The sequence below is a fragment of the Chiloscyllium punctatum genome, chromosome 20, assembly GCF_047496795.1.
Source record: "Chiloscyllium punctatum isolate Juve2018m chromosome 20, sChiPun1.3, whole genome shotgun sequence".
NCBI lineage: Eukaryota > Metazoa > Chordata > Chondrichthyes > Orectolobiformes > Hemiscylliidae > Chiloscyllium > Chiloscyllium punctatum.
This window is the reverse complement of record NC_092758.1, coordinates 48,750,229-48,771,739: the sequence shown is the minus strand read 5'-3', so window position 1 is coordinate 48,771,739 and position 21,511 is coordinate 48,750,229. Positions and strand designations below refer to the sequence as shown.

General features: G+C 38.3%; 1 protein-coding gene across 4 annotated transcripts in view; it reads right to left on the bottom strand.

Moving 5' to 3' along the window:
* The window catches only part of LOC140492110 (glutamate receptor ionotropic, delta-2-like), a 546,695-nt gene that overhangs the window by 110,252 nt on the left and 414,932 nt on the right, over positions 1 to 21,511 (bottom strand). For all 4 annotated transcript variants that reach the window (XM_072590871.1, XM_072590873.1, XM_072590872.1 and 1 more), the window contains exon 11: positions 5,644 to 5,956. In XM_072590871.1, coding sequence (XP_072446972.1) covers positions 5,644 to 5,956 — 313 coding nt within the window. The remainder of the gene's footprint in view (positions 1 to 5,643; positions 5,957 to 21,511) is intronic.

Here is a 21,511-nt window from a genome sequence, read left to right as displayed (position 1 = left end):
CCAGGTCAGGAGATGACCTTACAGGTGGTTGCCAGGTTTACATTAATAAACTGCGCTGTGAAAACAGTGTGTTTCAGGCATTTTCGTGCACTATGGAGATCGTTTACCTGACTATTTTTTCCATGTGTAGGCAGAACATGAACACTGGCCTTGAGGGACTAAGTATAGAATCTGAACAGATGCTCAATACAAATACAATAAAAAGATGCGAACAAAATATGGATTAGCATAAAGAAACAAGAACTCTGAATTGCAAAAAGATCTTAATTATCAACATTCAAAAGCTATTCTCTTTGCATAAATATGTGCTCTATGGAACAGAATATATGAAGATAAATCATTTGTGGTTGCTGAGAAAATGGTTATACATATCCATGATGATATTTATGATTGAATATTCCATCTGTATATCAATGAAATTAAGCACTTCCCTGCTATAGGCAGACTTTAAACAAGTACAAGATGGATATGTTATACAGTTGATTAAATTCATGGTTTTGACAAATGCATGAATACCAGGATATGTAATTGGGTGACACTTTTCTCTGTTCAAGCAAAATAAGACAAATGCATGCTTTTGTACCTTATAATATACAAGGGAAATTACTCAAAAATGCAGTACAAAAGAAATAAAGTTTCTGCAAATAAGATTTAATTCATAAAAGAACTTCAATAACTAATTACAGATCACTAGTTAGTTTTAGTTTCTCCAGACTTCAGAGAGGTAAAGAAGTTGGCCAAATAAATTTCAATGAACATTTTTGCAGAGATATTTTTCGTAATTAAGAATGAGATGATCTACAAACAAAATGTTCACATTTCAATCTTGTCACTGTATGCTGTGTTCCTAAGTACTGGGTAATCAAGTGCCAAATGAAGGAAGCAAGAGCAGGGATGATCAAGGGGAAGGTTTTGTTGGAATCTTAGGTAAAAGGGCCACAAGAAATTGACCATGATCAGGATATCATAATTCTTACTTGCTTGTTCCTTGTGCCTTGCTTGTGCTCACTGGCCTCACAACTTGAACAACATTATCAGCTGGTGATGTAGTGCATAGCAATCCACCATGATACACAGGTTCCTTACAGGGGTGAATTGATGGGTTTCACTGTCAGAAACCCAATGACCTGCTCAGTGATCACTTGTGCTGAAAATGAGGAACGCAGATGCTAGAGAGTCAGAGTCGAAAAGTGTGGTGTTTAAAAAACACAGCAGGTCCGGTAGCATCCGAGAAGCAGGAGAGTTGATGTTTCGGGAATAAAATGTTCATCGGGGGCTGAGAGATAAATAGGAGAGTGGGGATGGGGCTGGGGAAAGGCACCTGGGAAGGTGATAGGTAGATGCAGTTGGGAATGAATGTGATAAGTCAATGGGGAGGGCGGAGAGGAAAGGTAGGAAGGAAGATGGACAGGTAGGACAGGTCAATTGCACTGTGCTGAATTGGAGGGTTGGATCTAGGATGAGGTCGGTGAGGGAAGTTTTCGAAGCGAGTGAAGTTGACATTGATGCTGTATGGTTGTAGAGTCCCAAGGCGGACAATGAGGTTTTCTATTTCCAGTCATTGAACAGCTTGGATTTGGCAGTGGAGTAGCCCCAGGGCTTGCACGTCCTTGACGGAGTGGGAGGGGTTGTTGAAATGGTCAGCCATGGGCAGTGGGATTGTTGGTGCATGTGTCCCAGAGATATTCCCTGAAATGCTCTGCGAGTCCTATCTCCCTGTTGTAGAGGAGTCCACACCGAAAGCAATGGACACAGTAGATGAGGTAGGTAGATGTGCAGGAAAATCTCTGCTGGATGTGAAAAGATCCTTTGGGGCCTTGGATGGAGGTGAGGGTGGGAGGTGTGGGCACAGGTTTTATACCTCTTGTGGCAGCAAGGGAAGGTGCTGGGTGTGGAGGGTGGATTGGTGGGGTGACGTGGAAGTAATGAGGGAGTCAGGGAGGGAATGATCTCTGCGAAATGCTGATAGGGGTGGGGAGGGAACTATATATCATTCATGTTGGCCTACTGTAGATGTTGTAAGCCTCCTCTTCATCCATGCTTGAATTCCTCACACCACCCTTTGGTCAAATTCTCAGTGGTGCTGTTTTATCACAGTAGTGTATTAATCCTTAATAATGGATGGAACAGTATTTCTACTGGGAATAGGATCCACTGTGAAAAGCTATGGAATTCAGGATTGCCAAGATATATAGGTATGTGTTTGCTTCCTAGGAACTGACCAGAAACCCGAAGGATGCATTTTCAATCATCACAGACCAGTGGAATGTTATTACAATGGAAGTCCTTCAGTTGATCAAGGCTTGCATCTGTTATCTCGGAGCATTCGTGGCCACTAGGTGCAGTCAGTGATACCATGATATCTAGTAAATCTCTATTAATGCAGTTCCAATAGATCAAAGATGTGCAGGTTAGGTGAATTGGTCATGCTAAATTGCCCTAGCATTCTGGGATGTGTAGGTTAGGTGCATTAGTCAGGGATAAATAGAGGGTAGTGGGAATGGGTCTGGGTGGGTTACCCTTTGGAGCGTCAGTGTGGATTTGTTGGGCCGAATGGCCTGTTTCCCTACATTTTAGGGATTCTAATTCTAATTCATTGAGGTTTTAGCCCATGCATTGAATTAAACTCAGTATTACCATCAGTTTACCATTATTAAACTCAGTACTCTCATTTTGAGGCAGCAAAATGGTGCCAAGACAGAAACCTTTAACATGACTGCAACAAGGCAAGGCTTTGAAGTGGAAAGAGATGCAATGGATACTTCAACACTGCATACCATAACCAGAAACATATTCAAATCATAATTTATGCATTCACATTGTCACAATAAAACACATTGATTACCAAGTAAAATGCTTTTTAATGCTAAGAAACAAGAAAAGCCTTTGCCACCAGCATTAGTGATAGCACAAATGATACCAATAAAATTTAGCCTGTGGTGCTCCAAAATATATTTAAAGACTTATTCAAGATTTTACCAGGAGCCAAAAGAATAAATAAAAAAAACACAAAACTTGCTAATTGATGGATACTAGCAGACATTCTTTCTTGTGGGTGATTGTCAATCATTATACCTATATTTGTTGTGTCATGTAATTGTACAAGTTTCAGACTCCAGTAAAAAAAAACACTGTAATAATATTCCTAATATGTCCATCAAAAAATAAACCTCAAACATAAATAATTTAAATTCTGAGATATTTGCATTGGGTTGACAGTCACAGGATTACACAAATTGAACACTTCAGTCTCAACTGGTGACAATCTGACAAATTGTTGGGACAGCGGGGATACGTTTCTGAAAGAAGAGTCTCGGTGATCAATCACCGGGGACTGGCAATGGTAAAGAAGAGGGTTAGAGGAAGAGAGAGTGATTATCATTTTTAAATGTAGTTTTAATCCGAGTCTCAATATTATATCTAAACGTCCTGGGTGCACTTTTGTCTCACACATGTTCGGATAAAAAACACTTGAAAGAGGCAAAATAATTGTGGAATGCAAGAAAGCAGTTTATCACTGGGAGTTGATGATATAAGAAAGAAAAACCCTGAAGACCTGCAAAACAGATTTTAGGAGATTAAGAAGCATTTTTGGCAGTTAGATTTCAAGGCTGATTCATGTGCTTGATCAAGAAAAATTGAAAGATTAGGAGGTCAATGTAAGGCTGAAAAACACTCTTTCTTAGAGTATTGGATGTGTTCTGGGAAAATGGGGCTATTCTGTCAGGACAAGTTATACCAGATCAGAATGCACTCAATGAGTTTCAAAGTCGCGATATAGATAGTATTTAAACTAAGAAGGAAGACAACTGAAAAAAAAATGCATAACAGAAGGAACTGCTAGAGAAGATAGAAATTAGAATACATAATAACCTTGGCTGAGAGCCCAGACATCCTTTATTCTCATGATACACCTGATTCCTACTTGATTGACAGCCCTGAGTATTTGATTTCTGCCAGCACTTTCATGATGTTTATTTCCACAGATTTCATGAGCTTGCACTTTCAGTTTATGAGACTTTGAAGGATCTGGATGATTGATATTTGAGCTGTTGTGAAAATGAATTTTGCTTAACTTAATGGAAAATTATATGTAAGTTTTCTTTGGAAAATTGTATATTTTTTACCCATTTAATTCCCACTGTGGAGTTCATCATTTGTATACAATGACTTTCAGGTTAATAGATATGGAAATGCTACAGCATAGAATGTAAAATAGGATCGGCCAAGGGGGCAAGGGGTCATGGGGTAGGGGCATAAAAGATATAAGGACAGCATTTAGCAGAATAAAACAAACAACTGAGTAAAATAAAATCAGTCAGCTATAAGCAGGTAAAAAGCTAAAATGAAACAATTAAGTCTTAGCTTCATTAAACAAAAGTAATGAGTAGAGTTGAGGAGAAGAAAGACGAATGAAACATTAGACATGATTCACTGTTTAGTCTGGTGAATAAGTTGAGGAAATTAGAAGCAAATCTTTGCAGGAAGCTATGGATGTGATCAATGTTCCCTTTAATGCTTTTTCTTCCATGTGGACCTCTGATGCCAGCGTGTGGTAGTGACTTCCAGAATTGGAAGTAAATGCTGTGATCCACAATGACATATCAATCACCATGAATGAATGGCTGTGTGCGCACAGACAAAAACATAAACTAGGCAGAAACTATTACTTTTAGCGAGCACAAAACTAATTTTAAAATTTGGATAGGGGATAGCAACATTGTTCAAGGAAAGGAAATGCACAGCAGAAAGGTCTGATGCACATAAAAATGGTTCAGGAGAACCAATATGAGTTGAGATTCTTGTCCATTAATTGTGGGAAATATAAGACAAAATTTGTGAGCAAATCAAAGAGTAGGAATAACATTGTTAAAGATAGTTTTAACCACTAATTAATTGGCACAAGGAAGAAGTAAACAGAGAAAAACAATGGACTCCTAACTCTTTATGCAGAACTCGTCATTACAGCAAACCGCTTGAATATCTACATATGCTTGGAGGAGCATTGTTAGTACTACTTATGTGTGATGAAGTAATGGTTAATACAGATCAGCTCAGTTGTAATGATTACAATATAAGGTTAAAAATTCAAATAGAAAGAGAGTAGGTTAGTACAAAAGCAAAAGCAGCAGATGATTATCTCGAGGAATGTGCAAGCTGAGGTGGAAAGAGAAACTTGTACACAGCACTGTTGACTAACAGTTAGAACTTTTAAAGTTTGAAAAGTTGTGGAAAAAATATACAACATTTAACTGTATTTTATACATTATACATTCGTTGATCTTAGGTTTACCAAATGGACTGATTTCTTTTCTATGCTTAAATAATTGATAATATTCCAGAAGAAATATAATAAAAACAAACAGCAGTATTGTTTTGGTTTCAAATACTTCGAATTATTATTTTTGTTCTTTCGAATTTACTAATGTTATTGCTTCATATTCAATATCATAAATTTATAGTAAATTTATCTTAAGTCTGAAAAATGCTTTTATTATACAAATTAATCAATGTGGATTCTTTGAAAGGAAAATAAAATAACATAATTATGTTAACAACTCACTGGTTTTTAAAATGAGCAATTTTGAGATGAATTTACTAAAGTAGAATCTAATAGATTACATTTGAGTAAGATATCCCTACCTTGTTGTACAAATGATCCATAAACAAGCCACGCAGCATTGTACAATGTTGTAGAGGTCACAGATCCTATTTGCAGTGGCGATGGCTTTACCCAGCTAAACATGCAGACAAGCAGGCCTGTTATAAACAAAGTGCCAATAATACATGCCCAAACTGTCAGATCAAATGGTTCTAGGCAGGTAAACATATCCACTCTCTGTTCTGGCTTTTTAAGTAGAAATCCTAAGGTGTAGTCCATGATTCGACCAGTGAAGTCCACAACATTCTCTCTCTCTGGAGTAATTGTCAAGGCTGAAACTGCTATGTCAGCTCTCTATAAGATAAATTTAAATCAAAAACATAAAGAAATTAAGTAAAACAACTTTTTATTTTAATAATGAAAAGTGGATATCTTGCAATTAAAACACTACTAATTTTCTAAGCTAGGCAAATTATTTTATTACCATCTTGATAAAACTGCATGATTGTGCATCTGTAATAGACTGCAATTTTAATATTGATTAACAGCATAATAATCTTAAAACTGCAAATTACATCTTGATGCATTAAAACATATTCTTAGAATGAACATAATTTTTAAAATTCAAACGATTTAAGCCTCTGTTCTTCAGTCACAAACATATCTGTGTCACTAATATTGTTGTAATTAGGTTTCATATAAGAAATAAAGTTTGCTTTTGAAGTGCACAAGCATATTAAAATATTTGCAAACATTTGACAAAAGTATTTCCATTTGATTTCAGGTGCAATTGGAATATTTCATAAACCTGATCATCAACCAGAGTGTAAGATAAAATACCTGTAGTATTTGAATATATGTTAAAAATAACAAATGTTGATTTCGAATTTAAAATCAAAACAAAATCGTTCCATGTATCTTAATATTAAATTATTAATAAATACTCTGATTAAAGTACAGAGACTTATGTAAAATAATTAAAGAGACAACACAATGTTCAACATGGGATTGTTTCTATGACTCATATATCATTATTGTGCCAGTAATATTTTAAAGATCCACATTTACGTTGAACTTTTATCACCATTTAATGCTTCAAAGTAATTTATAGCTAATGAAATAAATTTAAAGTGTTGTCACTGCTATCGTGTTGACAGTACAGCAGTCAATTTGCACATAGCAAGGTTTCAGAATCAGAGGGCTGAATTCTATCAAAAATCAACAAAGTGTCAAATTTGGTGAGTTTCAGGGAGGGTTTCTCTCTGTGGGGCCTCGTGAATTTTCTCACAGTATTTTCTGCAGCTTGTCCCATTGGGAACAATGCATTTATGGTACCCAAGCTTTGCTCAGCAATGGCAGAAGTACTCAGAACAGCTGGGATCTCTCACAATATCCTCCCTGTACAGGCACCATATTAAAGGTCAGCTGTGTACAAGACCGACAAATGCCAGCCAGTAGTTGCTTCACCGTGGGATGGGAATAAAAAAGATAAAGAATCACATCTGAGGGCATAAAGTAGGCCTGGCTTATACTTCATTGTAAAAACAAGTGTACATGCAAAAATATATGATGATTTAAGGATCAAGCTACAGAGGTTCCCATCTTTAGAACACTGTCTAAGGAGTGCTGCTGAATCCCTACGACCTAATATCATCACATTGTTCAATGCGGAAGCATCGCATACTGGAAAGCCTTCAAAAGTTTGACAACATTCATTTTCATTCAGCAACAGCAAACAATTGGAAAAAGAGATGCTACATTTGCTTCTGAGAACATGCTGCTAGCTTTTGGCCAAAAACAAATTGAAAGTCAATACGTCAACGTATCCAGCTTTCATTTATCGGTGTGTGGTCCTGGTCCTCTGAGGTTTGTGTGTGGCAACGATCTTAAAAGCCATAAGTTAATGCATCAGCACACTGATCACCATGTCCAAAACTCCAGAGAAACCTGAAAATGACTGTGCAGTTGCATAGCTGGGCAGTTTAAAGAACCAGCACCCACCCCGGCCTGCACCGAAGTTTCGGGGAGGAGACCTTCATCAGGAATGGGCCGATGAAGGGCTCCTGCCGTAAACGTTGATTTTCCTGCTCCTTGGATGCTGTCTGATCTGCTGTGCTTTTCTAGCACCACTCTAATCTTGACTGTCAGTATCAAATGTCTTGTAAGGCATCTTGAAACAAAGCAAGAATGTAAAAATTCTCAAAGAAATAGACATCATGGCAGCGTATCTGGCACAGATTTCGAAGGTTTGGTATTGATGATCGATGATGATTTGTGGATCAATGGAATCTACACTGCTCTGTTGATTAAATCAGCTGGGTTATGATATGGCACTCTCAACATGACATGTGCATAGTCAATAGCAGCCACAACTGAGGGAAGGCAGCTATGTTAGGAAATTGTACTACCTGGTCTGCAGCACTGACTTCGATGAAGCAATATGACCTGGCACAAGTTGTGTTAACAGCAACCTTGATACATTGTGGGCCATAGGATCCCACTGGGTCCTAGGAAGCAGCTGGTTACATAAATGTTGATGACCACTAGAATAGGATGGCTACACACTCCTCCAGCAGTTGGTGTAGTGCTATAAAAATGTCCTGGGATATCCTCAGCTTGCAGTGACATCATGCCTCACTTATCTGGAGGTAATAACATCAAGTATGGCAAACTCTGGGCTTCATGTTTCTCCTGCACATCATGAGGGGACCACCAACTAAATTCTCTTCACGTGGAAGCTGTTTGGAGACCCTGGAGGTTGCTGCTGATTCAGAACTTCTGGTACATTTGTTTGGCCTCACTTTCTTTGCAACTTAGTTGCATAATGGCCCCATGGCTGATAACTTCCACTGTGGCTGGATCCGCACTGATAGTGCTTCCAATGAAACTTTGTGCAGAATACTAGAAACAGAACAGCTCCTTAGTGATGTGAACACTCAGCATCCAAATCATATACAAATGATAGTTTAGCATTATCCTCTTTCTCAGAATCCTTGATGTCCCAGTGTGTAGCAGGTGAGGAGCTCTGAGAAGCACCATGCCCTATACTATGTGATGGAGGCCAGACCCTGTGTGCAAACTATCCTGGCAGCAGCTTTGCAATGATAGGTGTTGGTGCTCTGAAGTCAAGAATGGGATACAAGTAGGTTGAGAATATGGAACAGCCAATGCCAACCTCCACAGGGAAGGGGTGAGAGGGGATATGAGAAGTTGCTGTCGATGGAATGTTCTTGAGATGTTGGGGACTGTACTGTAGGATGGACAGCCAGGGGACCAAGTAACTGGAGTCACCAAGTCCTGCTCTGACATTGACGCTCGGAATTGTTGCCATCTAGTTTTTCTGGCACATGTGAAATTAGGAAAATGTGTACTAATGAGTTGCGATTAAGCGATAAGTGAATGTAAATTTATATGCAAAGGCCTCTTGCTCCTCACTGGCGAGATTCTCAACTCACCATTCAAAACCTGGCCGCAGAGTTGGTCTTTTCTTTTCTCCAGGCTGAGCATATTATTCTGCCAATCTTGCCATATTTTCCCAATTGACTCACCAATGTCCATATCATTCAGAGGCTCAGAAGGTTCAGATCAGGAGAGTGTTAATGACCAGATAATCTGTTTATCTGAGGTTGATTCAGGACAAGTATTGGCCAGCACACTGCTGTTAAACTGCTTCAGAATATGGCCATGGGATCTTTATAGCCACCTCAGAAGTTAGAAGGAGCATCCATTTAATGCTTCATCTGAAAGGGGGCACTTCCAATGAGAAATATTCTGACATCAAAATCCAACATCATCTATTGCAGAAAACAAAGACTGGAAATTCTGTTAAATTAACAAAGAATTGTGAATGCTGAAGATCTGAAACAAAAACAGAAATTGCTGGAGAAACTCAGCAGGTCCGGCAGCACCTGTGTGGAGAAAACAGAGTTAATGTTTCGAGTCCAGTGACTCTTCATTCGAACTTATGTTGAGTGGTATAATTGCATGCGTGTTAAAACGTTTTATGAGACTTCATTGCATGCTGCCGGAATGAGAATATTAAAAAGCAAAAGCATGAAAAAATAACTAAGTAAAGGGACAATGAATTTTTAAAATGCAATAATGCAAATATGTAAATACTGAACTCAACTTTTTTCATAACCATAAAGTGTTATGCATTACCTTGTGTGGGAAAAATTACATATATTTTTCCTCAGCATTTATAACTTCAAATCTATTTGTAAACTTTAAATATGAAAATGTATTTCTATCAGGGAAGTTATCCTTGTGCAATAACAAACAGAAGTTGCCAGAGAACCTCAACAGTATCCCTGCAGACAAAGCAGAATTAACATTTCAGGTCCATTGACTCTTATTCAGAAATGATTTTAGCTAGAAAAGCAATTGGTATGTATGCTGAAGATAGGATGGGGGTGGGAGGAATAAATGACTGGTGGAAATGAAGTCCAGAGGGACAGAAAGCAACAGTGAAACAGGCAAAGAAATGGGTAAAGGATAGCTAAGGTGAATCAATAGCTGCTAATTTGGACTATTTGTAGCTGACAATGGGATGGTTGTGGTAGTAACCAAGCGATGACAAGGCCTAATATGTGGGGGTTGGGGTAAGGAGATGGGAGAAGGTGCTCAGGCTCGCAATTTATTGAACTCGATGTTGAGTCACAAACGCTGCAGAATTCCCAAGGAGAAAGTGAGATGCTGTTCTTCTAGCTTGCGCTGAACTTTGATGAAGCACTGCAGCAAGTCTAAGACAGAGATGTTGGCCAGGTGTTGTATTGAAGTAGTGGGTAACAGGCAGCTAAGGGTCGTGTTGGTAGACAGAACATAGTTGTTCTGCAAAGCGGTCACCAGATCTGTGTTTCATCTCCCCAATATATTGGAGTCCACGTAACGAGCAGTGAATAGAGTAGACTAGAATGAGATAAGTACAGGTAAATCAACTGTACTGTGTTCCTTAGATAGTGAGGTGGGAGGAGGTAAACAGGCAGCTGTTACTCCTTCTGTGGTTGTGTGAGAAGGTGCCATGGGGATGTGGGGAGGACTTGGAGGTGGAGAAAGAGTAGACCAAGGTGTCCTGGAGGGGACAGTCCCCGTGGAAAGCTGACAGGGAAGGGGAAGGGAATATGAATCAAGTAGTGGAACCCTGCTGGAGTGGTGTATATGGTGTCTCATGATACTTTGGATGTGGATGCTGTGGGCAGGAAGGGGAGTTGGTAAATGAAGATCAGGAGGACCTTGTCACTGTCACAAATTATCCTTGTGTTTGGGCAACACAAAGTAAAAACAAAACAGCTATATTGGACTGAAAACATTAGCTTTGTTTTCTCTTCACAGATGTGCCAGCCTGCTGACTGTTTCAAACATTTCTTATTTTAGTTCAGATCTCAAGCATCTGCAGTATCTTACTTTTATTTATGTGCTCTGTGAGTTAAGGTTATGATAGTGGGCAGCATGGTGGCACAGTGGTTAGCACTGCTGCCTCACAGCACCAGAGACTCGGGTTCAATTCCCGCCTCAGGCGACTGACTGTGTGGAGTTTGCACGTTCTCACCATGTCTGTGTGGGTTTCCTCCGGGTGCTCCGGTTTCCTCCCACAGTCCAAAAGATGTGCAGGTCAGGTGAATTGGCCATGCTAAATTGCCTGTAGTGTTAGGTAAGGGGTAGATGTAGATGTAGATGTAGATGTAGATGTAGGGGTATGGGTGGGTTACGCTTCGGCGGGGCGGTGTGGACTTATTGGACCGAAGGGCCTGTTTCCACATTGTAAGTAATCTAATCCAATTTTTCACATGGCAAGTGACTACACTTTAAACTAGTCAATTGTCTGTAAAGCTCAGCTGACTTCTCCTGTCATGTAAGTTTGCATTCTTCTGTTTGATTTGATGACTGCAGGGTGAATACCTTCAGCAACATATTTCTCTTTTCAGCAATATTCCAATACTGACCCACTAATCTATTTAGATTCATGCTGAGAAAACTAAGTATACCAGTCTAGATGACAAAATACAGCAATTAATAACATAAAACACCCAAGTTATATGAAAGACAACAAAGATCTGCGTTTCAGAAGGGGAACAAAAATGTATCTCTGAAAGGAAATTTGAGTAAAAGCATAACATCAGTTGTTTTTTGAATTGCAACTTTATTTTCCTCACATTTCTTTTTCTCCCAAGTTAAGAGTGTTGACTTATGGTAGCAAGGGATCAACATGAGCCTCTGGTATCCTGACCTCTTGACAATGTGTGAATGAACACCATAAATACCAGTAGGTTACTTGACAATAAGCTTAGCACACTATTGTATTTGAGATGTCTATGTACCAAGATTTCCTTGTGAAAACAATAAACAAGACACGTTTTGTTGAAGCTTTTTGTCTTGAACTCATTAGGACTTTTTGCAATATAAATTCAAATGAAAAAGTGACATTTATACTGCTTAGAGTACTGATTGATTGGCAAGTGGTTCAGGCAGGCATTATCATGGAAAATGCACCCATTAACACAGATTGACAGTTAACTGTCAGGCATTGTTTAAATTTTAAATTGGACATGTTGTTCTCATTCTCAGGCATTGCCCTGAGAAATAAACCAATTAATGCATGTCACCTATTTTGCTGAGTTGGGTGCATTCTCCATGGCATTGCCTATTCCAATCAGACTCCACTTGTCAATTAATCAGTATTGTCCTCTTATGCATTTCATGTAAATTTCTTTTAAACTTTATTCTTGCAAAACATCCTGATGAGTGCAAGACGAAAATATTCCTTTTCAGTATTACTCGATCTGTACAACCAAATGAATATGTGATAACAAATATTGCCTTTTTCTTCCCACTGTCATACAGAAACACGTAGAACAATTGTAATGCAGATGACGTCAGCTAGCTTGTCACAGAACAGGAAGTTTTGCAGTGTTCGACTCTGCATTTGGTCACATGTTACATTGTCCATAAGCCAAAGCAGTCAATGAGTGTCATATACAGCTTACCAACACAAATATAGGCCGTCAGTTATTTCCATTATTAAATTCCCTGAAAGCAGTTACCTCCTAGTTTTGGCAGCCTCCAGATCAACTTATTCATTGTTTTGTCTCTAAAGTAAGATTTACAAGATAGCACATCTGTGTGTCTTTTTTAGAACTCTTTGCTTGCAAATGTAAATTTGTGACATTTTGTTTTTGTGCCTAGATCTTCCAAAATACTTTTCTTGTTATTTTTTAATTTGAGAAAATAATTGCCGTAGGCAATTAGTTAATTTATCTGTAATTAGATTTCCAGCTTTTTGCACACATTCACACGGAAGTATCAAATTAATCGGAATAATTAATGGGTTTTGGATACTCATGCATTGATTTTCTCTATTTATCTGAATGTGAAGTAAGAGCAAAAGGTAAAAACAAAATGAAAAATCACTGAATAAATAGGTAAACAGACTGATTAATTAAGCAGGATGTATGCTGCAATAACCTGAGCAGAAGTAAATTAGCCAGATACACACTGAAATGAAATTAGAAACAAAATAACATTTTAGCTTTTCTAAAAGATCTCAAATGGAACATAAATAGTAAAATAATGAATATGTTTGATTGTAAGAAAGTGCTGCAAAATGAATTTATCTTTAACAAAATAATGTGCATATTTGAATATGTAAATATATATAAACCTAAATATTCCTGTACCATTAATCAGGCAAACCATGACTCAAATGTGAAAATTAACATGAATAACCCACCCTTCACTGCTTCTTTCTAACGTACTAAATCTGATATATTATTTCAATCTTTACTGCATTGCAGATAAATTTATTCATTATGGATGCAATTGACTTCAATGAATTCCATCATCAAATGGCACTATGTAATGTTTTCATATATTATTTTGCATGAAAACCCTATGAATAAACAAACAAAACTTGAATTCAATTGTGTTTATTGAAGTTGTTTTAAAGCAGATGGTGGGAGTCAGGATGACAATAAAACAGGTGTTTTTTTAAAAAATAAGTTAGGGAAGCGTTAAAAGGTTAGATTAAAGAAACAAAAACAAATTTGAAGTTAAGATAAAAATTTGTGACAAATATAAGGAAGGAAATAAATTAATGTTAGAAACCTAAAATCCAAAAGAGCTGTAGTGGCACTATTTTATGCGTTTATAATTAAGAATTACATTTTATGGCACATTTTACTTTTAGAAAGCTCATAGTTCAGCAACAAATATATTTGTGCTATCTGAACTTCTAGCTTTTCATAGATGACATGCTTTAGCATCCCATGAGCTGAAAACTGGACAGTGGGGCTGGCATTTGCCTTGATGAAACTAAAGGTTAGTGTGCAAACCATATTTATATTTTTCACACTAACTTCCTTTATACTGTTCATTATTTATGTAAAATATATACACTCCTTCTATAATAGTCAACAAATGCATGCCACATTACAACGGCAAGAAATGCTCTCGATTGAATAAAAAATCATGTTAAGATAACAAAATGTGGGTGAATTTTCCCGTATTCAGTTAAAGGGTGGAATTTTCCCAGGTCCTGAACAATGTGGACAGTGGCAAGTCAATTGAGAATATATGGTGATTTTGGAAAAATGAGACTGTCAACATCAAAAAAAAGAGTCTGTTTCTGCATCTAAGGTTTGAATGTGAGATGAGAATCTCACTAATGAGTGGTGATAAAACCATTTGCATGCATTTATATTGCTTTAGAATCTAATCTTACCTCATTCATATGTAATTTGCTATTCTCCCATGCAGCAAAGAGAAACTAGAAGGTAACAATCCCTGACATAAAAGTCAATCTGGGTATCTGGCAACTCATTGCTTGCTTGCTCCTCTGGACTTCCACCTTGGCTAGCAGTACCCAACATCTCAAGGGAATCCCCTCCAGAGAGGTTGGCATCAAACATTCACCAGTTTTACCACATCATCATGGTACATCTCTGACTCCCTGAAAACAGTTCCCCACTTCAATTCTGCACTTTGGGGCTTTCATTCCAATACTGCTCCTGGGTCACTTTATGGACAAGGAACGTTACCAATCCCCTACTTTGGAGGACAGTGCATCTCAGGTTTCTTTGGTTGCTTTCTTAGTGGTCACTCACTTTTTGACTGCTTGGTTGCTCAATGCATCTTTGTCTTGCCTTGTCTTCTTGGATTTTCAGATTCATTCAGAACTTACAGACACCTTAAACCCAGGCAAATTGTTATGATTGCAAGCAGTGATCAGTCAAAGACACGGACATGTTGCTGTATTGCATTGTACTACATCAATGTCATATCTATACTATGTGACTGCAGGTTACACATTTCAACCAAACAGCACTGCCTCAAAATCTAAGGGAGTAGTTTTCAGTCAAGTGCATAGTGGGAAAAGAATGAAATGGTCATGCTTGCTTGAGATTGTTATCTTTAATCCTTGGACAATGATTGAGCTGCTGAAGTGCAAATAAAAATTTGTGACAAATTTCAGGAAGGAAATAAATTAATGTTAGAAACTTAAAATCCAAAAGAGCTGTAGCGGCATTATTTTATGCTTTTATAATTAAGAATTACATTTTATGTGCACATTTTACTTTTAGAAAGCTCATAGTGCAGCAACAAATATATTTGTGCTATCTGAACTTCTGGCTTTTCATAGATGACATGCTTTAGCATCCCACGAGCTGAAAACTGGACAGTGGGGCTGGCATTTGCCTTGATGAAAATAAAGGTTAGTGTGCAAACCATATTTACATTTTAGCACACTAACTTCCTTTATTACTAAATTTATGGAGATATGATTATGACAATTGCCACTTGCAGGGTTACAATTCCAAAAGCTTTCCTCTGCCCTCCCCACATTCCACACAGTGCCAGAAGTTTGTTTAGTATTGTGCAGTTGACTTTCAGTCCAATGTGGCAAGATTCCTTTACATGTGAGTGAGCTGTTGACTCTGCCTGTGAGGCATAACTATCCCCAATCCTTCACGTTCCATTTTGTATCAATGTCCTTTCAACTTCCTCCTAATACTGTTAAGTCCCATTATAAAACTACTAATGTCCCCACTTTACCGCAGAGCCCGTGACTGGAAATTCCCATGCACTTGTTGTCCTTCACCATCCTCATATACAGGCCAGAGTTATTGTGACCTGCTTGAACAAAGGCCCTGCACCCCTATAGCTAGATCTCTCAATCAGGATTTTGCTATGAGATCATATCTTGCATGTCCAATTTACCCCATCAATGTTGCCATTCTATCCTTGATCCAGAACAATGAAGCCCATTCCTTGACTTGAAATGCCCACTTTCCCAAGACTCCACAGAATGCCTCCTGATTAGCTCCTTGACCATTGCCCACTCCCTGGACTGATTTGGCACAGAACTCCGAGTCTAGATTCCAGCATCTGCAGTCATTGTTTTTACCTACAGAACTCCGAGTGATGATGGAACAGCACCAACACACTGCAGCCTGACTGATGTAATTGCAACTCCTGGATTGGTTGTATTTGACCTGTAGGACTGACCATGACCTGATCCCAGATTGCAAGACGGCATTCTCAAACCCTAGTGGGACAAAGTGTTTGATTGGATTTGAAACAGTAACTCTGTTTTTCGCTCCACAGATGCTGTTGAACCTCTGAGTTTCTCCAGCTTTTTCTGAGCCTGTTTAAAATTTCCAGCATCCACAGCATTTTGCGTTCATTCCACTGCTTTCTTGTGACTTTCACACATGGGTTTGCTTGAGGTATTGGGAAAGGAGGAAACTGTACTACTGTGGCTGGCTCCACCAGCACTGATCTGGGACTTGGTTCCTAGTGGAAATGCTAATTAGGGTGGTCACTAGTTAAAAGAGGTGAGGGTGCAGGAGAGTTTATTAAAGTTTCCAGGGGAAGTAATAGGACAGAGAGTGTGTAAAGGGTTAAGAATCTAACTTCAGGCAAGTGGGAAGAGGTGCAGTCAACCCAGAACTGAGGGTGTTGTGTTTGAATATGCACAGTATACAAAACAAGGGAACTGACCTTGTAACACAGAATGAAATTATTGGCGATATTGTGAGCATCAGAGACATCAGATACATGGTTGCAAGGGGATAAGGGCAGGGATGTAAAAATCCAAGGACACACACCCTATGGAAAGGACAGGCAAATGGGCAGATGGGTGGGCGGGGTGGATTGGCAATGAAATTAAATTGATATTAAGTCAATATAGGGCTGGAAGCAGATGGAACCTATATGGGAAAGTTGAGGAACTGCAAAAGTGAAAGTTATGCACAGGCCTCTCAGCAGTAGTCAGGATGTGAGGCAGAATAGAGGTTGAGAGATAGAAAAGGCATCTAAGAAAGGCACTATTACAATCATCATGGGGAGGCCTTCAATATGCAACTGGACTGGGAAAATCAGATTGGTAGTGAATCTCAAGAAAAGGAATTTATGGAATGTCTATGAGATTTGTTTTTTGGAGTAGCTTGTGATAGAGCCGCTAAGGAACAGGCAATTCGAGATTTGGTGATGTGTAATGAGGCAGACCTGATTAGGGAGCTTCAGGTGAAGGAACCCCTAAGAAGCAGAGACCATAATATGTTGGATAAAATCAAATTACTGCAGATGCTGGAATCTGAAATCAAAAGAGAAAATGCTGGAAAATCTCAGCCGGTCTGGCAGCATCTGTAAGGAGAGAAAAGAGCTGACGTTTCGAGTCGAACTGACCCTTTGTCAAACTGCTACTCCTAAGCATTGCCAAGAATAAATACACAATTAAAGTTAAAAGTGCAAGTAGAATTTCAAAATGTATATAAAATGGACAAAACCAATCATTGAACAATGTTTGCTCTGTGAAGAAAATTCACAATACAGCATTATTGCAAAAATAATAGTGAAAATAACAACAAAATACTTTGAGCCAAGTGATCATATTAATTAACATATTGTGCTTGTCACTAATGTCAGCTGTCTTTTTTTAAGTGAATAGGAGTTTGTGTGATATTTTTCAAACGCTCGATCATTTTAATACCCTTTGCCTAGATAACTTCATTTACAGAATTGATGGCTGCAGATGTGTTCAAACCACAAGTAATTATCTCAATGTTATAATCTTGCTAATTTGCAAAATCCAATAATTATATCATTCTTTAAAAGAAAACACAGATTATGGAGTAAAGGTTTGAGAGTTATCAGCCAGATCCAGTGTGACATTTTGTGCTTAATGAGAGTTAGCAAAATACCACATGAATCTCAATCAATGAGCTTCTTTGACAGAATATATTTACGATGTAATTCTTTTAAAATTAAATTTTCCATCAGCATCCATAATCTATGACATTTTAAAATATGAAGCTTCATTAATAAGGTAATTTAAAAAAAAATGTCGCTTGCAATGTTGGAATTCCAATATAATTATAATATTTATGCTATTAAGAATTTTATGCTATGTCAGTTCTTTAATTTCAAATATCTGATCAATATTTAGGACATGCATCTAATTCCTCATTTGTAACCACTATAAAAATAATTTAGTTGTTTTTGTACATCTTCTTGGTTTATGTATTTCCTGTTTGACTTCTTATTATGCCTTTGTCACCTGTTGTGATGTACAACTAAGTATCTCAAGCTTCAAAATATAAAATAGTAAAGGCACGATACAATGGACTAAACTTTTGGACTAAACACGTTACATGTTTTTATAAGAAGAAAGCTGATGTTTTTCCACATTCCTGGCACTGCACATTTTTGTAGTGATTGTCACAAGTTCAGCCATGTTGACCTCATAGAATCTGTTATTGGGACTGTTAACATGGTCCAATCAGGGAACCCTGGATGAAAAATATAAGCAGGACTGGGGGTGGCATGATGGCTCAGTGGTTAGCATTGCTGCCTCATAGGACCAGGGTCCCAGCTTCGATTTCAGCCTTGGGTGACTGTCTGTATGGCGTTTGCACATTCTCCCTGTGCCTGTGTGGATTTCCTCCAGGTGCTCTGGTTTTCTCCCACAGTCCAAAGATGTGCAAGTCAGGTGAATTGGCCATGCTAAATTGCTCATAGTGTTAAGTGCATTAGTCAGAGGGAAATGGGTCTGGGTGGGTTACTTTTCAGAGGGTCAGTGTGGACATATTGGGCTGAAGGGCCTGTTTCCACACTGTAGGGGATCTAATATAATCAGGATGATCTAGAGGTTTCCAAAATGAAGATGTTGGCAAGAAGTTATGTCTGGTGGCCAGGACTGGATGCAGAATTAGCCACATTGATGGGGCAGTGCCCATAGTGCCAACAAAGACAAAAAAATTACCACCAGCAGCTTCTCCCATTTGTGGGAAAGGGTGGGCAAACCCGTGACTTAAGAAGATAAATAGGACTGCTCGAGATTCTGTTCATTCTGTGAGCTGGCTCTGATGAAGCTGCATCAGCGTCAAGGACTCTTCTTGGGTGAATAAAAGGTGACTAGGTGACAGGATACTGGCCTATGTGGAGTCATTTCAATATTCTTCTGGCCTTTTTTTGCAGTCTAGGAATGTCTGTTGTGAAAAAGCAAACCCAACTCTGCTGAGGTTGGGTCCTCTATCTAACATGGGGAATGAAAATAGAGTTTCCTCTCACTCATGCTTTTCGTATGGTCACGTGGAGACATGGAAACACTTCATAATCACACTAATTCTGAGAGTTCATGAAGAAAATTAAAAACCTGTAGAGAAGTCTGAAAGACGTTCTGAAAGACAAGTGTTCAGCATTTTTGCACTTTCAAATGCCACACTTAGGTGTTATATCAGAATGTTTTAATACAGTGATTTATCATAGTGATTTGTCCTTTAAATGTAAGTTGACACTGACATTTACAAGCCTTGTAATATTTTAATACAAATTACAGTGGCCTTCTAATGCAAAAAGCACTATAATGAGGTGAAAAATATACAAAATGCCCTGTCAGCCTGTTCTGTCACTTTTTTCTTTGCTGTGATTTTAGTAGCTCCAGCTGATAAAGATAAAAACCACCTGATCCCTAACATTGATTGGCAGGCATGCTGAAATGAAATTTATATGCGAACTGGGAATTCTTTCCTTTGCACATAATAAATTGTCAGTTGGACAGCTGTAACCATGAAGTGGCATTAACAGTCTGAGAGGTAGGCATATTCTGGCAGGCAGTGATGGGTGCAGGGTTGAGGGTGGTGATGGATAACATTTTGAGGCCTTTAGACACTGTGGGATCTGGGAGATTGTGTGGGAAAGTAAACGTTGGGCTTTCCCCCACACTGATTCATCATAGTCTGAACCTGTCCTGGTGTGAAAAAGGTGTGTGAAGGCACAAAAGAGGCAGCTATGCACTTTGTGTGCTACAAAAATTGACAAAACAAGTTTTTCCAAGCCCAGAGGATGTTTTGACCCATTTGACAAATGTATGAGAAGGATGTTTAGTTGTTGAAGCACAAATCACTCACTTATGGAGTGCATCATGAATGGAACAGGACATTAATAATTTGGCAAAAATAGAATCCTCTGGTACATAATCAATGCAAAGATCTCAAACTGAAATTTAATTAAAGTTACAGAAAAAATGTAAGATGTAAAATGGTTAAACTAGATAAAACTGCAGGCCAGGATCCAGCAATTGCTAATTTGTGCAATTTTAATTTTTATATCTTATTCTCACTTTTCTTTTGAGTTTTAAGTGAACTGTAGGCATTTTCTAATCAACTTGTTCAGAGATGTTGTTACACACTCCTAAAGCAGGTGAGACTTGAACCCAGGCCGGGATTCTTAATTCGTAAACATTAACTTAAACTCAAGTGATTATGTTTTGATAACCTGAAAATGAATCAATTATGTAATCAGTAGTGATATTATTCAAACACATGATTGCTGCTGTGATTGGATTATTGTTTTCCCTAACGCAGTAAATCATTGAAAAAAAGAAGTATACTTTGTTATTTAAAAATAGGAACTGTTCTTTACTGTATTGACCCCGATGAACTCTGTACTACAAGCCAGGAGAATGAATAGTTTTATATAGAGTGTGACCATTTGAAGATCAGGTTTATGAATAAACAATAATGTAATCAGCTGATCATATAAGAAGCAGCAACAATATTTGAGAAGTCTCTGGTAGAAGTGCTGGCATTGGTTTCAACAGTTAACAGAAACTAGAATCTAACCCTAGCATGGCAATGAGATGGGGGAGACCTCCATTTCTCTCAGAACAGAAAATGGAAATGGCAAGAAAGGAAGTCACCAAAGAAGGTGATGGTCAACCTGCAGAGGCCTTTCCAGAGGACTGTGGTTCACTGTCGCAAGATAAAGCTATAGAGAATGAAGTCAGCGCTCAAGTAATCAATTCACTGAAAGCTGAAACTTCGGACCTTCCCTTATCTTTTTGAATTCAGCAGACACTGTTCCTGGAAATCCACCTGTCTCTGTTGTGGATAGTCTGTCCTTACGTGAAAAAGATATGGAAAAATAAGCCTGTCTACTGACTGCACAGAATCCTCCAAGGAAATGTAGCAGCAGAAAGCTCAGTCACAGTTAGTTGAATAAATTCCTCTCATTGTAAACTATCAGACCACTGCTGGGAAGCAAGACACTAACTTTGTATGTGTTCAATCAACAATAAAAGCAAGTGAAGTTTCAAAATTTCTACAATCAGTGAAGTGGCTGCAGAACCTGAGGCATCAAGAATGATGGGGTTAGGAAGCGGGAAGATGACTGATAGTTTCCAAATGAATTCAAGATCACTGAAGCTTCAATCAAGGTGAATGGTGCCACATCTACACAGGCAGAAGTCACTGTATGAAACAAATTTTTACAATCTTGCACAGAGAGTATACATGTGTGCTTGACATGCTTAGAGAAAAATAAACTTGAATCCTCAGCAAAAGACAACCAAGAAGAGGTGAAATTCAGTGTAAACAAGAAGCTATTTAGAGGAAAAGAGTTCCTTAAGTTCAA